Source organism: Lycorma delicatula, chromosome 2 (assembly GCF_047948215.1).
Source record: "Lycorma delicatula isolate Av1 chromosome 2, ASM4794821v1, whole genome shotgun sequence".
Classification (NCBI taxonomy): Eukaryota; Metazoa; Arthropoda; class Insecta; order Hemiptera; family Fulgoridae; genus Lycorma; species Lycorma delicatula.
In genome coordinates, this window is record NC_134456.1 from 96,194,508 (window position 1) to 96,212,938 (window position 18,431).

Below are 18,431 nucleotides of genomic sequence, written 5' to 3' on the forward strand. Positions count from 1 at the left end.
TAGTGAGTAATAAGCAACCCCCCCCCCCCCATTTCATGGAACCGAATGGTTCCATGAAATGAGGATGATACGTATGACATGTAAATGAGGGTAGTCTTGCACAGACTCAGGCCGAACATTCCTGTTCGTGTGGTTAACTGAATCCTGAAAACCAAACTAGTTTTCAAATCCGTATAAAAGCGACTAACTTTTACTACAATTTGAATCTCCGACTTCGAAAATCAGCTGTTAAACAACTGAATTGCGACGAATAGTTAACTATTAGACCACAGTCCCGGTGGGCTTCATGAAATGATGACGAAAATAATTTTTTATAAAAATAAAGCATTTCCTAAAATTTATTCATAGCATTTAACATTTCTTTGTATTTACGACAGTTTTTGCGCTTCGCAATAAGTGTATTGTGTTTTATCGGTGTTCAAAATAATAAAAAAATTTATCTTTGTACATAAAACAGTTTATGTAATAAGTGGATTTGTAATTGTGAACAATTAGCTTATAAAAGCTTACAAAAGTTGTGATAAATTATTAAACTTATGTATTTCACAGTAGAGAAACACAAAACGAAACGCAATAGTGTACTTGACAATTTTTTCTTCCAATATATAGACGTCCCTCATTTTGTATAGAATTCAATAGCTGAGCAATATATAAATTTAATTTTAAAATGTTTAAATATATATAATTTTAATATGTAAATAATATTGTAAAAACTCTTTTCAATAAAACTGTAAAACTAAATAATAACCGTCGAGCAAGTTAATTACTTCTACTGCATCCCAAGCGTTTACAGTTCTAAAAGATAGAAAATATATCTATTAAATATAAAATTAAAGATTTATTGAAAAATTTTAAAGGAGAATGGTCCTAAAGTTTTAAAATTATTTATCCTAGTCTACTGAATCGGTTTGTGTAACCGATCTTAGATATAAGATGTACTAACAAGTTTTGTTTTCTCTAAGGTAGTTAGTTATACAACCGGTCTCTTTGGTGAACATAATAGAAATATCACTTGTAAGGAAGGTTTAATATCACTCTCGTTTCAACGGGTTCGGCATTCTGATATGCGCTAGTAAATTTAGTTTAATAAAGTAATACACATGAAACCACTTCACTCTTCAATGTCCTCGGCAAGCCTTGGTTTCTTTTTAATCTTGAGAACGGGTACAACATTTTAAGGAATAATCGGTAATCTCATCTACTACCTTAAGGGTTAAAGAAAGTACATATATATTCTGAGGATTCGCTTAAAATATTCTGCACGTTTCCGAAAGTTTTTTCGTCAATAGAATTTTTACTAGTATCATTTTCGTCTATCTGAGTACTTTATAACCGCTTAAATAATTCTGACGTAGTTCAAAATCTCTTATACAAAATTTTAATATTTTTAACCAGAATTAAATTTCATCAAGGACACCCATATTCAGCAGTTATCGTACAAAATTTCATAAAATTCCATCGACTCCAATCTGAATATATCAATCAAAATAACAACTGACGAAAAAACAAAAAGATTAGCCGTACCATCGCTTACATCTGAATGAGATTACCCAAATACATAACTACCGTAACATACTAATATAATGTAATCATCTAATTAGTACAAAAATGTGACTTTGAGTAAAGAAACGACAAAAAAGAAAATAATAAAAACTGACAATACAATTGGAGGACTTTCCCGGAACGCGGCTAAACGCGGCTTTAGCCGCGTTCCGGGAAAGTCCTACAACTGTGGGTTGTTTCTGATGCACAGCTTACACACAGAACTTAATTTAAAATTGTAATCATTTTATTTAAATTAATATTTTTTCGTTTATTTAATTCAATGATTCTAACTAAGGCACACGCGAATACCGTATTTAATTCGCGTGGGTACTAGCAGCGACGGTCGGCACTAACTAAACTAATGTAATTTCACAACTTACATAGAACAAATTTCGCATGTACGGTTGGCAGACCGGTGTAGCCGCGAGACTTAACGCACCAAGTACCAAGTCGACCGGGCGATCGAGTTCGAGATCCAGCCTGACCGATTTACTTTTTTACACTTTAAATATAATTCATTTATTTAATTCTACCGCTCACCTGTGACGTCATAGCATAGCAGACGACTACAACAGCTTTTTTTTGGAGGGGGTGCAATTTTGCAAACTGTATTAAAAAATATTGTTATTTTTTTAATTGCTAACAAATGCGCCTGAGAAAGATATGACCTTAATTAGGAGAAATCTCGAGATACTGAGGGTGAGCTTGCTCTACAGCCTCACCCCCTTGACGTTTTAAGTTGGAAATTTAATGGCATCAATGCCACATTTATATAGAAGTAATCTGAACAAGTTTGGTCAAAATCAGTCCAGTAGTTCTGGAGATGTAAGATGATTTAGAGGCCGATACCGAACACACACGTACACACGAATATTAACATCCGGAAAATTTTCATCAGGTTTTTTGGATTTATTAGAGTCAAAACGTCAACATTCGGTGAAAACCGCATATGTCCAAATTTAACTGATTAAAATTCTTCCTTCTACAGCTACAGCTCTACTGTAGCGTTATCTAGACGGGAAAGTAAAAGTGGCCCCCTCCTGCTCTTGGGGGGACCAGAGACCGGACCACCCTGGAACTTAGAGGGCAAGGGCAGAATTAGCCACTCATAAGCGGCGAGTCAATGTGGCGAGAGCCGCATTGTCGGACCGTATGGGAGTTCCTAGATGCGGTTGCTTTGTTCAACCGACATTCGTAGTTTGCTTAAGGGCAACACTCTTACCGCATTGCCGTGGGAAGCTAACCCTGAGTATGGCTGACTACCAGCCAGTTATTATGGCTCCAAGCGCTATAAAATGGTGGACAGATACTTGCTGGCATTCAGCGACCTAGGCGTGGCAGCGAATTGCTGCCTAGACGAAATAAATTTTATTATGGATGTCATATATATTTTTAATAGTTGACGGGATACACCTACCCATTTTAGTAAATATATGACAAGTGAGCGGTTGGGACACGTAAGCCGATGGTGTATGGCACCACGCTTAGTCCATTCACGCTGTTAGGTAAGTTCTAGGAGCTATGTTAGGATACTGGTCGCTAAACTGTTCGAGGCTCGGTTGCCGTTTGTGGCACAGACATTCAGTCTTATTCTTTAAGGCGACCGAATGGGGTGGTGGCGGGAGAAATGCCAAGCAAACCGATTTATCTCCACCCCCATCATGGAAATCTGAGTAAAGACCTAACACCATAAGAAAATATTTCACCTACGAAAGGAAGACTGAATTATGCGGAAACATCTACCAGCTACTGTATGAGTAAAATTTTGAGATACGGGATCCATAAGGTGCCCCCCTGACCAATCGTGACTAAAATTAAACGGCATCAATATCCCATATACAGAAATCATCATGGCAAATTGCATCCAAATCCGTCAACTCCGGAGATATCAGGAAAAAAATCGGCCATCAAACGTAAATACATACGAGTATATACGAAATGTACCTATATACGTACATATATACATACATACAAATATACACCATTTCGGAATTTGTTAATGCCAAAACTGTATTTTTTGATTGGATGAGAACATGCTATTTTAAAATCCTGCAAAAACGCCGACATGCAAAATTTGACCCGCTTACCATACTTTAATAAACCGCTATATAGCGGTACCATAGCTATAGATATCATATACTCTTTATCTATATCTGGTCATCAGGAAAGTAATAAACTAGAATAAAATAGACAATACAACAGAGGTATCAACCCTTAATGGACTCACCACCAACTACACTTGTAACCAGACACCACAAGGTCATCTATCGTTCATTTCGCTACGATCTGCGACAAGCTCGTGTTTCAAAATAATTGAATATGTATATTATTGCGAAAAGGAATTTATAAACAATTATACTTTTAGATACAGGATAACATTTCAGCCAATTGAGAAAGTGATGAACGTAATTTTTATGATAATAAATTAGTCGATACGTACATTATCGACCTTAAACTTTATTTATTAATCTTAATTAAAAGTCTACTTATTTTTTTTCTTTTCAATAATTACGAGATTATGAGCTATTTAAAAGGAAAGAAAAATATTTTATAAAAATAATTTATAATCTATGCGAGTATTTAAATAAAATGGTTTATACGCTAAATATCTTATATCAGAACTTAACTTTTTTTATATCTTACCTTATGAATCTAAAATCTAAGCGTAGAGCTATTTAAAGCGACTCACACCAAAATCTTTTATCGATTTTCAGTTACCAAATCGTCATAATAGAATCTTTTAATGTGTACACAACACATCATCCTATAAGTTTACACGCGTTTATGCAATTACTCTTATTAATTTGCGAACTGATAAAACCTTTTAGTTTTTTTAAATTATACGATATAATATTAACGAACGCATCAATGGTGATTTATGTTACCGTAAAAAGAACCCGTACAATAATAATTTATTTATTTGAATTTTTTGTGCAATAGGACAGCTACCTACAGCCTTTGTATATTACACAATAGTACATAAAAAAATATATATACAGTAAATATAAATTAAAAATACAAAATTTAATCATTAGTTCATATAATCATTAGTTCATAAAAATGAGAGTAATACTGGTGTTTTAATTATGTTACACAATTATATTATTATATGTCTTATGATTACAGATAAACATGTACACATAATTAAAAATACACATAATTCAGAAAAGGAATTTAAATAAAAGAGTTAATAACAATATTAATAATAGTTATAAATTCAAAAATTTACATCCTATCTCCTAACATGTAACAAATTACATTTGTTTTAAAAATAAATTAGAATTTCTGGTACTTATATAACACTGTCAATATATAAATATAAATATATTTATATGTTATATAATAATTTATATTATATAATAATAATAGTAAACTCTTTTAATTGTAATAAAAGTCACAAAAATCAAGTTAAGTTCATTTACGTCAAATAAAATTAACTACAATATCAATATTTCTTGTATAAATGAGAAAATCGTGAACATTGGATTTATATATTATACGCAATACATATAATGTAGGCTAATACATATAAATGGATCATCCATCTTTCAAGATTATTAGAAATTTAAAAAAATTTTAAAGAAACATTTTACAATAAGATCTTGTTTTTAAACTGGTTATGTTTTAACAACGTCTTTTTTTAAGTTACGTAATGGTGGGCCAACCTTTTTTGCATACAAAAAAAAAACACATATACTCTAATGTTTCTAATATTTTATCGAACAATAGGATTCATTAGAGTATATTTTAAAAGGAAATAAACAACGTTCACGTACTGTGAAATACAGAAAGTGAAAACATCAAGTTCCTCTTTTACAACGGCTAGGTACTGTATACTATAGTATGTAGAACGTGGGAGATTTATCCTGTATTAAAACTGTAATTAATAATGTTAAAAATAAAGATATATTTTGAAGGACAAGCTTTAATTCTTTGTGTAATAATAATAAGCGTTTATCAAACCATTAAATATAAAAAGATTATTTATTACATTTTTATTTTTTTTTATTTTTTGATGACAAGCCGTACCAAATTAACTCTATTTTCGTCATGTCGAGGTCATTTTTTTGGGGTTGTATTTAAACTGTTAACAAAAACCGTTTTTAGTCTGAAAATGATCGCGATATATTTATAATGCGAGTATAAAACTTCTATTAATTGTAAATTTTTTTCGGTTTATCATTAAAATTAGTAATTTTTTATTTTCCCGGCGAATATAGCTAAAATAGCTACAATAAAGAGGAAAAAAAGTATGGTGAACAATCAAAAATGGTGTAACGAGTTTTTTAAAAAAATATTTACGTTTTAGGATCCAACTATTAGTTTTTCTAGACAAAAAAAAAACATATGTTTTAAGCGCGTACGTATGTGTGTCGCATTACTTTTAGCCTTATATCTTAGGATTGACCAACAATTTTTTTTCAAATTTGGCTCAAATATTTCTATATATGGAGCATCGATCGAATTAATTTTTTCTTCAAAATTCGTTAAGGGAGTGGGGGATATTGGGAAAGAAAATTCGATTTTCTTCAGAGAAAAATTTAAAGCTAATTTGTACTAAATCAAAGCACATATAAATACTTTTTTTTAAATGTTTTAAAAAATCAACCCACAGCTATTAAAATTTAAATATGCTTGTTTTTTTCTTTCGTTGTATCTCCGTTCGGTTTAAATATTTTTCAAAAGTTTGTATTTTACGTATAGAATTATCAAGAAATACCTAATATTATTTTTTTTAATTATAGACCCTGAACTTTTTTTGTTTTCTTTTTTGTAACCTCTGTGTCCACCGTTTGGTACCGCTTCAGAGGATGAGGTGAATGGCAATTTTTGTTCGAGACCTCCGGATGAAGTCGTAGAAGTTAGAAAAAAAAGAAAAAATAAATAATTAATTTCAAAATATTAGCGATAAAAAATTTGAAATTACACAGTAATAGATATTCTCTACTTTCTACCGTCTTCATTTACGTTCACCTTTATTCTTTCATTTTCTTCTTTTTCAAAATACTGATTTCTCGCGTTTTGTGTTTCTTATAAACCATTTTTCGTGTATCATTTTTGTGTTTAACTGACATCACAGTTGCATCGTTTGTGGATGACACGGCGATCCTGGCTGTGGATGTTGACCCTATCGTAGCTTCTGCTAAACTGCAAACCGTATTGGATCTAACTTACGAACAGCTAAACTGAGGATGAAGGTTAATCCGGCTAAATCTACGCATGTTCGTTTACGATGTGGAGGGGTGACTGCCCGCAAGTTAAACTTAATGGTATTTTCATCCCGTAGGACTGCATCTTGATCGCCGACTGACGTGAAATCATGACAAAGAAAAAAGGGTGCAGCTTAACATTAAGTTCAGAGAGATGTACTGACTGTTAGGCAGGGGATCGCAGCTATCATTATCAAACAAGCGATTGCTGTACTCAGCGGTCCTGAAACCGTTTTAAATCTACGGACTCCATCTGTGGGATGCGACAAGGGAGAGTAACATCGAAGTGGTACTTGGCATTTCTTCCGCCACCACCCCATTCGGTCACCCTAAAGCATAAGACCGAATGTCTGTGCCACAAACGGCTACTGAGCCTCGAAACAGTTTAGCGACCAGTGTCCTAAATACCTCCTAGAGCTTACCTAACAGCGCGAGCGGACTAAGCGCGGTGCCATACACCACTCAAAAAAGTTATGTTATTTAAGTCATCTTTAAATAACGATTTTTGAAGTCGGCGGCAAATTAATTAAATAGATTTTCGATAAGTTATCTTTAATTTGACACATACTTCAAGGGATCGAAATTTAAAGGTTTTTCGCTTAATAAATTAATTTAACGTATAAGCTTGAAACTTGGGAATACGAAAATGGAAATTTTGTAGAATATTAAAGAATGTAATGCCTGATCGGGTTCAAATCCGGGTTCTCCAGATGAAAGGCCGAGACGCTATCGCTCTACCACGCAAAACAAATTCATCATCAAGATCAAGAAGTACGGTGCAATGGTTTGCTTGCTGTATGCGCTCGCAATTTTATTTTGAAAACCAACGTTGGTTTTCAAAATAAAACCATAAAGCGAAACAGAGAACGTACATTATAGCTACTATAGTACAACGTAGTTCCTTATTGAAGATACTGTATTATCTTCTAACTTACTGATAAGGTTAATGTTATTACGAGTATTGTATTAATTCATTGTTATTGAAACTGAAGTGTCGATTTCTTTTACCATCAAACTGAGATGAAGAAAATATGCGCTTCTTGGCAAATTGCAATAAGTAGCAAACCGCGTGTGCTTTTTTTTTGTAAGATTTTTTTTTAGTACCCTAAATTCATGAACGTTATTTAGTTACAATCGGCAAAAACATTTAACAAAATCATGTGTAATAAAACATAAACCGCGTAACATTTTCGCGGCGAGCTATAGGCTCGCCTTTTTTCTAGTATATATTAATTGTTTCAATCCGCCTTTTTTAATTTACGTTTCATTTTTATCAAATCGTTTTTAATTTTATTTCTACTTGTAACATTTTAACTCCATTTTTTGAAGTCTACTTTACTTTTAATTTTTTTTTATCCCTGCTATCACACAAACATCGGTGAAACAGTAAAAATGCTTTACTTAACATTTCTTGTTTATGATATAAATATAATAAAATCTGAGCTAAGTGTAGTACATATACGAGCATAGTATATACTCGTGTGTGTGTATGTGTATATATATAAATATGTTAACTACTTTTATCTGATCAAACGTTAATGGTTAAAGCGTTTAAAACATGTATTTCCTGTATATATATATATATATATATATATATATATATATATATATATATATATATATATATAGAGAGAGAGAGAGAGAGAGAGCAGAGAGAGCGCGCGAGTGAGAGAGATAATACGTGTAATATTTCATGTTTAAAATATAGAAATTTAAAGTAAACAAGTTCATTTTATTTTACGCGTATTTTCCTTGCAACATCTACAGCACCTCAGATTAGGTTTTCTGGATGATAAATACTCCGGAAATCTGACAAAATATTGTTTTAATTTTGAAATAAGAACTACGAATTTTTACATGGTTTTCCTTAACATACAATTGATTAACCGTGTTCTCAAATATTGCAACCTTAATTAAACTTATTTCCCGTCGTCATACAATAGTGAAATATTACACGGCGACATAAGTCGGGTAACAATGCAATATCCATTCTTAATTTCATACATTTCTATATTTTATATATATATATATATAATATAAGGGGAGCATCTTGAGAAGTAGATCGATAAGATGCAGCTATTAGCTTTAAAAAATTACTTTCAAGGAAATTACTTCTGAAAAAATTTTCTATTTAAGCATGACTACAAAGCAAAGTGTCTCATGTACAACTAGTTTAAGATTAGATCGCACCCCAAGCTTTTTTTTTTTAGTCGTGCATAAAAAGAAATTTTTTTTAAAAGTAATTTTCTTAAAAACAAAATTATTTTTTACTTTTTAGTACGAATTATATTTATTTACTTAAGAAATGTATAATTTTAAAACTTTTTTTTAAAAACTTGTGTTCTCAAATATTGCAACCTTAATTAAACTTATTTCCCGTCGTCATACAATAGTGAAATATTACACGGCGACATAAGTCGGGTAACAATGCAATATCCATTCTTAATTTCATACATTTCTATATTTTATATATATATATATATATAATATAAGGGGAGCATCTTGAGAAGTAGATCGATAAGATGCAGCTATTAGCTTTAAAAAATTACTTTCAAGGAAATTACTTCTGAAAAAATTTTCTATTTAAGCATGACTACAAAGCAAAGTGTCTCATGTACAACTAGTTTAAGATTAGATCGCACCCCAAGCTTTTTTTTTTTAGTCGTGCATAAAAAGAAATTTTTTTTAAAAGTAATTTTCTTAAAAACAAAATTATTTTTTACTTTTTAGTACGAATTATATTTATTTACTTAAGAAATGTATAATTTTAAAACTTTTTTTTAAAAACTTTAACTTTACTAACACTTATCAAAAAGGTTTTAAGTTAATGTCAAATAGATTTTAGTAAAGATAACTAATAAGATAATATGATAAAATATTACTATTTTATAACCAAATTTAATATGCGAGTATTAGAAATCAAATGAATAGAAGAGAGGTAGAGAATCAAACAGTAATCTTTACTTTTAATTAGAAATTTGAAGAATCTGTTTTCACGCATTAAAGAACTCAATACAATTCTTAGATCTTATATAAATAACCATTATAAAAAATTAAATGTAATATACATTCCTTTAAACGACTTAATTAATTATTAAATCTTACTTTACGATTACGTTTAAGATTTAATTAGTTATTTGATTAAAAAAATTACCTTAATAATAAAAAGTTTTATTTTAAACATTTTCATAGATATGTAACGCTTAAATAAAAAATGACAACATTTAAACGCATTTTATTGTTAATAGATTTAAATAATGAATTAATAAACTAAGTGTCATCTACATTGCCGGCCTCCGTGGCGCGAGTGGTAGCGTCTCGGCCTTTCATCCGGATGTTCCGGGTTCGAATCCCGGTCAGGTATGGCCTATTCAAACGCTACTTGTCGTTCATCTCATCCTCTAAATCGATATATAACGGTGGTCCCGAAGTGTCATTTACATATTTCCTTATATGAATTTTTTTTATTTTCTGCAATATGCGGGTCGATTAGAATAATTATGTATTTATATCGATAACGGAACTTCGTATTAATTTAACAACATTTAAAGCATTTCACATTATCGATCATCGACACTTATTATCCCTTTAATTTTAAAAGTTCCTTTTTAACTTCTTTATTTCTGATATTATAACTTATAATTTAAGCAAACCGATTACGCTTCTTTTAACCGCTTAAAATAAATACATTAGTTTTCAAGTTATTTTTATTTATTTTTTATTATATCGCCATATACGCTTGGTTCGTGGGATACGGAAATGAAATTTTTGTAGCGTATGAAAATAGCGTGCCTGAACGGGTTTCGAACCCGGGAACTCCGGATGAAAGGCCGAGACGCTACCACTCCGCCACTGAATAGTATTTAACATCGTTATTTAATTAATATTATTGTAATTAATAACACAACTGTGTAGTAATTCTTGCACTATAATTTAAAGTTGTAAAAAAATTGTCATAACTGTAAAGATTCTGCTTATCTGTACAGAATGAAGTAATCTTTATCTTATCTGATAAACAGTTTAACAAAAATGGAAGTCATTGCATCATAGTACTACAATACCGATAACAATGTACTGCTATTACCTCACGTCACTATTTTTAAATTTATAAATGCTATAAAATAAATCGCTTTCTAGTTATATCAATTTACAAATGTTTACATTATTATTTTTGTTCGTATTCTGTAAACAAAAAAAAAGAAAGAAAAAATAGGAACTTGTTTTAAATAATAATAATTAAAACTTTTGTAGGTTAAATGATTCATCGGTATATTTAATTAACATGTACGTATGTTTAATACGTTGATGAAGAATCAATATTGAATTAATCTGTAGTCAATAATAATTATAATTACGCTTGATATCAGTTATATATATATCGATTTCAACAGAATTTTTTTTTAACAATAAAAATAAGGAATAATAATTAAATAAATAATCCTGTTGTAAAAAATTATTTCCGATTTAAATTAAAATCTTTTACTCGTATATTATTAAAACATATTACTCCGACTTGATATTAATTCATTATCTTCTTCGACAACTGTTAGTAAGATTTCTGTATAGTTTTCTTAGAAAACGTATGTAAATGTAAGTAATAAAACAATGTTTTCAATTTTGATCGCGTATTCCTCTATTTAATAAAAAATATAAAAAAAAACGGCAACGATTGTAATTTTTTTTACTCTACCGGTAGAACCTCCTTATCCATCTAAAAATTATAATAAAACTAAATTTTTTTTACTATCAATATCTCATAATTAAAAGTAACAATGCAAAATGTAAAATACGAGTATTATTTTAATGAACTTTAGATATATAGATATATCTAAACTTTACTAAATTTGAGATATTTTCTAAATTAAATTAAGATTTTAGAACCAGCACGACAAACTTTACATCAACAATTAATTATTAAATTATATCTGCAATTAAAACAACATCGATTGAAATTCATATAACAAAAAAAAGCTGACGGAACGCGGGTTAACTGCGTGATCGGAAAGTCCTACAACTGTGTTTCGTCTCTGATCCACGGCTTATACACAGAACCTAATTTAAAATATTTATCATTTTATGTAAAAATAATATTTTTTAGTTTAAATTTCGCGCAGTGGTACTAGCGAGGAGGTTCGGCACTAGCTAAACTACTGTAATTTCACAAACTAGACGGTATAGATTTAACTTGTACGGCCGGCAGACCGGTGTAGCCGCGAGACTTAACGCCAGGCCAGGTACCGAGTAAACCGAGCGTTCGAGTTCGACACCCGGCCAGACCGAGTTACTTTTTGTACACTTTAAATATTATTAATTTATTTAATTGTACCCTCACCTGTGACATCACAACATAGCAATAGTTTAGAACAGTTTTGGGGGTAAGGGTGCGATTTTGCATAATTTTTTTTGCAAATATTGTTTATATTATATTGTTTTGCAAATATTTTTTAATCGTTAACAAATACGCCTGAGAAAGATATGACGTTAATTAGGCGAAATCTCGAGAGTAATGAGGGTGACCTTGCCGACAGTCTTACCTTTTAAGTTAAAAATTTAATGGCATCAATTCCCCATATACGTAGAAGTAATCTGAACAATTTTGGTCAAAATCGGTCCAGTAGTTATGAAGTTATAAGGTGATTTAAAGGCAGACAACGAACATACACACACGCGCTCGCGCATACATACAAACATTAACATCCGGAAAATTTCCATCCGGTTTTTTGGATTCCAAAACGTGAAGATCCGGTGAAAACTGTATATGGCCAAATCGGAGAGATTACAACACTTCCTTTCTAGAGCTATACCGTTACCCAGACGGGAAAGTAAAATTTTTGTGGTAATTGATAAAACGAAAACTGTTTCGTAGATAATACCGGGATCAAAAAATCAATAAAAAGGTAAGAAAAAATTTACCGTTCGGATATTTTACGTGAGATATACAACCCTTTCCTCTTTATTACATCTAATTTTTTTTTTTTTTAATTTTATAGAAAAAAATCCCATTTTCCCTACGTAGAAGTTAAACTACCACACTGCAAGTTTTTTTTAGCCTCCGGAACCACCATCAGGTATCGCTTCATAGGATGATGTCGTGCCTGACCAAGATTCGAACCCGGGACCTCCGGATGAAAGGCCTAGACGCTTTCGCTCGCGCCAGGGAGGCCGGCATAACTGAGATATTAAACGAAATAGAGGCCTCTAGAACGCGCGCAAACAAACAAACACACTTTTTTTTTCTCTAATGTTTAGAGAAATAGTCGCGGCAAGTAAAAGTGAAACAGCTTGCAGAGTAAACGTTTTTAGCAAAAAGACATGATCGAAATATTAAAATATCGGTTTTCACTTGTTACGAAACGAAAAACTCCTAAAGTCGACGGGTAAATTTTTCGGTTCTATTTTTCTTTACAGTTCTATAAAGCTACAGTTTTAGTTTTACAAAGATAATTTTATAGCTTTATAGTTTTCTTGTTGTCTTATTATTCCACTGATATCATGTCGCGTTTTTTTTTTAACAGTCCTCTAATCTGTCGATTTTGAAGTATCAGTTTACATATAAACTTATGCAGTTCAGCGCTAACGTACTCGACGAAGATGTATGTAATCGATGATAATAATAATATAACAGTAACAGAAAGTGACAGTTTAAGGTAAATTAAATTATTTAAAAATAATGTTAAAAGCATCTGAATTTATTAGGACTAATAACCCGTAATCTCCTGTATATCAACAATTTGTAAGTATTATCATTTTTTGGGAGGGCCGAAAAAGAAAATGAAAAAAATAACATGATAATCCTAGCAAGAAACGTATTATGTTTTGGGTTATTGGAATTTAGGCCATATTTTGATTAAAAACGTAATAAAAAAGTAATATTAATATCGGGTAATATAATCTGCACGTAGTTATATTTAAAACAAAAAAAAAGACAAATAAGAGTTAAGAAATCAAATAGTTTGACTGTTTCACTGTTTAGATTTGAAGAACGATCTAGTGTCGGTTATATTTAATCCAGCTCCAAATTAATCATAACCTAACATCAAAATCCAATACAATACAAAAATCTACTACCGCTTTTATTTTGATAACGTAGTTTAAATTTTATGTAATACATTTTCATATTCATCCGACAAATATTTCTATAACATTGGATTCAACCTACGTTTACATTAACTTAGTATAAATAAAAATTTTACTTTAAAATTAAGCAAAATTATTACACATTTTATAATCTTTTAAATTTCTAAAAAAATTTGTACGGTATTAAAAAAAAAGAAAAAGAAACGAAAACAGTAAGTAGTTTATGTATTATTTTATTTTCTTCTCGATTATTTTAAGCAAATTTACTTTTAGAAAAGAAAATTAATCAAAGGATACAAATCCTTTAAAAAAGGTAAATAAATATCTTTTCTAAATTTTTTTTATTATCAATACTATTTTTAATATTTGCTGAACAAATTCTAGCTTGTAGGACAGATAAATATATTTAAAAAAATATTTTTAAATCTGATTATATAGAAATTGAGAAGGGAATCGCTCTTCGGTGCACTTATTTGCGTCAAGTAACAGATTTATAAATTCATTATCGAGCAACATATTTGGAATTTCTATGGACCAAATTTAGAGTAAAAATTTCATTAAAAACTTAAAATATAAATTAATCTAAAAAGTAGTATTCCGTAATTTATAAAGTTGTATCTATTAAATTATTTATGATTTCAATTTCATAGAACACAATATTTATGTAAATCGCATACGCATAAACATAATAAATGTATAAAACTAGCTCTATGTACTTAAATTTTATTCATTTTTTTCAAATACCTTCCGTTTTATTTTTTTATTTTCCTAATATATACGTTGCAATCTGTCCAACTAGTGAACAATAAGTAAACACACCGGGTTGGTCTAGTGGTGAAGGCGTTTCCCAAATTAGCTGATTTGAAAGTCGACGTTCCAGCATTCAAATCCTAGTAAAGTCAGTTATTATTACACGGATTTGAATACTAGATCGTGGATACCGGTGTTCTTTGGTGGTTGGGTTACAATTAACCACACATCTCAGGAATGGTCGAACTGAGACTTGTACAAAACTACACTTCATTTACACTCATACATATCATCCTCTGAAGTATTATCTGAATGGTAATTACCGGAGGCTAAACAGGAAAAAGAAAGAAAAGGTGAACAATAAGCAACTTCCCCTTGGCTTAATGAGATGAGAATGATGTATGTAAATGAGGTATAGTCTTTACAGAACCAGGACGATCGTTCCTGAGATGTGTGGTTAATTGAACCCCGACCACTAAAGTACACGATTATCCGCTGTCAAATATTCAAATCTGTTTAAAAGCGACTAACTTTTACTACGATTTGAACCTCAGAACCTTCGACTTCGAAAATAAGCTGTTAAACAACTAATTTACGACGACGAAATAACCGATAGCTATCCCGCTGAAATAATGTAAATTTATTCTAAGATTTCATCCATGTAATCAAAACAAACGAAATATAAAAGAAATGATTTCCCAAAAATAAACAAGAAAGGTTAAGTAAGACAACAATATTAATCTTTTTTATTTACACAAAGTACGCTAAATTGACTACAAAAAATTTACTTGCCTATTTCAAAAATAAATATCGAAGAAAAATAAAATGAAGGTTACGTTTTATGTAAACATTTACGCGTATGTTGCAAGTTACATATTTGAAAAATATGTAACGTACAGAATACTTTTTTATTAAAACAAAACTTATAAAAAAAAACTTCGAAATTTCGTTTGTATATTTTTTTAACAAATATAACTAAAGCGACTAGAAACGAGAAAACGTAAAAATAATTACAGGTCGGTCTGCAGTCGTGGAGGTAAACGTGTTCATGATATGCGATTATTGGAAAATACCCGTAAAACAACTATTCACCATTTATCTGCTACATTAAAAAGAATAAGTTAAATAACATTAAACTATTTATAATATTTTGGAGGTGTCAAATACCGCTTTCAATAGACTACTAAATTACGTGCGGGTAAATTGTTTCTAAAATATCGTGAACCCGCCCGTAAGTTATCATTTCCCGATTAAAAATGCGATAAACACGAAAACTTGAGACAAGTGAAAAAAAAAATTAAAATTTCTTGTAATTCACGTCAAACATTCTTAATTTATGTTAAACGATGTTTTAATAATCCACTTCTTACTTCTCAGAAAAGTCATCCGGACGGAAAGATCTAATTAAAGGCTGTTAATATTCAAATAAAGAACATTAAAGTAAACCGTACACAGATCGTATTGCGATTAAACAATAAAATCGATTAAAAATAGAATTATTTGCTTATTAATACGATAAACGTAACGTAGATATCAATTGATGAGAAATTCCGATTTAAAATCGATTTTGCAAACAGTCCGTTACAGTTACATCTACATGCGCGCAAGTATTTCATACATAAAGAAACCGATCAGTAATTAATAGAACGATAATTAACAGGTAGGTGCGGCCTAAGACCGCAAATATATACGACTGATCGCTAGTATCAGAAGAGAAACCGGGTCGAACGAGGTCAAGCGGCAAACAAGTCGATGAACCTGTAGGCTAATACGGAACGAATGGTATTTCTTAACTCACCCCTTCTGGTCCGCCAATAGATTCTCCACAGCAGATAGCCGACGGCTAACAATATCAACACCACGGCTAGGGTTGCCGTAACCGCACCAAAAATGCTAGCACCAGAATAACATCCGTCTTCGACCTGCTCTTGAGCGGAACACGGTAAGAACAGGCGAAGCGATATCAAAGTAAACACGACCTTACGCGTAAACATGACGACAAATTAGTAAAACAAATACTGTTTAACGGCGAACGATTCGAATGAAAAATATACGTTAACCGCTTTTACATTCTTAACTTAAAGAAACAAAAGTTTTAAATAAACTATAGAAGAATGCCCGTCTATAAACGACTCGTGCCCGAAGAGAAATCCTGTCCCGGACGCACACTCAACACATGTCGCGCGGGGCACGTGTAACGGACGCTACAGCGGCAGTTATACTACTGAAGCTAGGTCCGTTCGAACGTTACATCGCACCTGTTTACCGACTGAGTGAGACGCGACGCACGGCTCTGGATTCCACAGGTGAAACCCTCGCTACACGCCGAGCAGGGTATTCCGCCTCCTGTAGCAACGCCTCCCATCCCCTCAAGGTCGACAATAGCGGGAGAGGACGCGCTTTTATAACTAGGTGGGGGAAACCGGCCTCTCTCGTAATTACGTATCAAATAATTAGCAGTTGTTTATTCCGATTTTGATTGAATAAAATAGGCTTTAGTGAGGCCACTGTCCCTTAGGCCTTAATATATATTTTATTCTTTTATAAAAAGAAAATTTATAAGACGGTTTAGTTTTCTTCAGTTTTTTTTTTTTTTTATCTACGCAATACAAGTAAAAAAGTAATGTTTGTTCTCGTATTTTATTGAAAGTTTATTCTGTTTCATTTAATTTTTGTGTTTTAATTGGGAAATAAAAAAATGAATCTTGTTTTAACCGGTAAATAAATCTCAACAGTTTAAGAATATATAATTTGTCTTATCTCTTTCTTTCAAATTAATTTAAAAACTTTGAACTTATTTTTTTTTTAAGTAGGTAAAAATAAATCGGGTAGTGAGTGAATTTAGTTTCAATTAATTACAGAAATTCGATGTCTCTACTACCCCCAAGCGTTTGGAGATGATACACACATTTTTTTCAGTATAAAGTGACAGGAAAGAACGATTAATTTGTTGTTTGATACTATCTGTTTCACATTTTTTATGTTTGTGGGACATGTAATACATCCAAACTACTAGAGGAACTAGTCATGATTTTCTCTAAAAGTAATGATGATCATTATGCAAACCGTTTCTAAAACATCAATTCTAAAGCTAAATAGCGCTTGTAAATCACGTTTTTTAAATATTCTCTTTATTACTTTTCATTCTCATAACATTTTGAGCGTAATTTTTTAAATATAAAATAAAAATAAAAGTTCATAATATTTTTAATAGGGATTGTAATTTTTTTTAAAATAGGGCTGGAGGTTCAAGTCTAAGATTTTACGCTTAAGAAATTTTTTTTTTGGGTCTCATGGATACGACCACCGCTATAAATATATAAAATAAAATATAAATGGACTAATTTAAGAATAAATTTACCTTGCTCATGTAATAATTATAAATATAATCTAACCAAACTTAACCTACGCTCGCTTCGCTCGCTAACCTTGACTAGCGAGCGAATCTTATGTTTTATGTTGGTTACACGACCACCACTTGCAATTTTTTAATTAATACTGAAATTATAAATATAAATCTAACCAAATTAAACCAACGTTCGCTAGTCATGGTTATCGAGCGAAGCGAGCGTAGGTTAAGTTTAGTTAGATTATATTTATAATTATAACATCAGCAAAGTTAATTTATTCTTAAATTAGTCCATTTATATTTTATTTTATATATTTATAGTAGTGTTCGTACAACCCATAAGACCCTATTTTTTACATTTCGCTTATCATTAAATTTTATAAATTCAATAAAAACCTTCGTAGCCGGTTATTAAAAATTAAACAGAAAATTTTTGTAATTCTTGATGTAGTTATATTTTTTTGAGAACGATATTTACCTGTCTTGTGAGGCGAACCTGC

At 31.1% G+C, this 18,431-nt stretch overlaps 1 protein-coding gene across 1 annotated transcript in view; it reads right to left on the minus strand.

Annotated features, from left to right (window-relative positions):
- The window catches only part of LOC142319032 (uncharacterized), a 273,590-nt gene extending 256,696 nt beyond the window's left edge, over positions 1–16,894 (minus strand). Inside the window, exon 1 of the mRNA XM_075355857.1 lies at positions 16,381–16,894. Coding sequence (XP_075211972.1) covers positions 16,381–16,576 — 196 coding nt within the window. The 5' untranslated portion in view covers positions 16,577–16,894. The remainder of the gene's footprint in view (positions 1–16,380) is intronic.
- Positions 16,895–18,431: the final 1,537 nt, after the last annotated feature.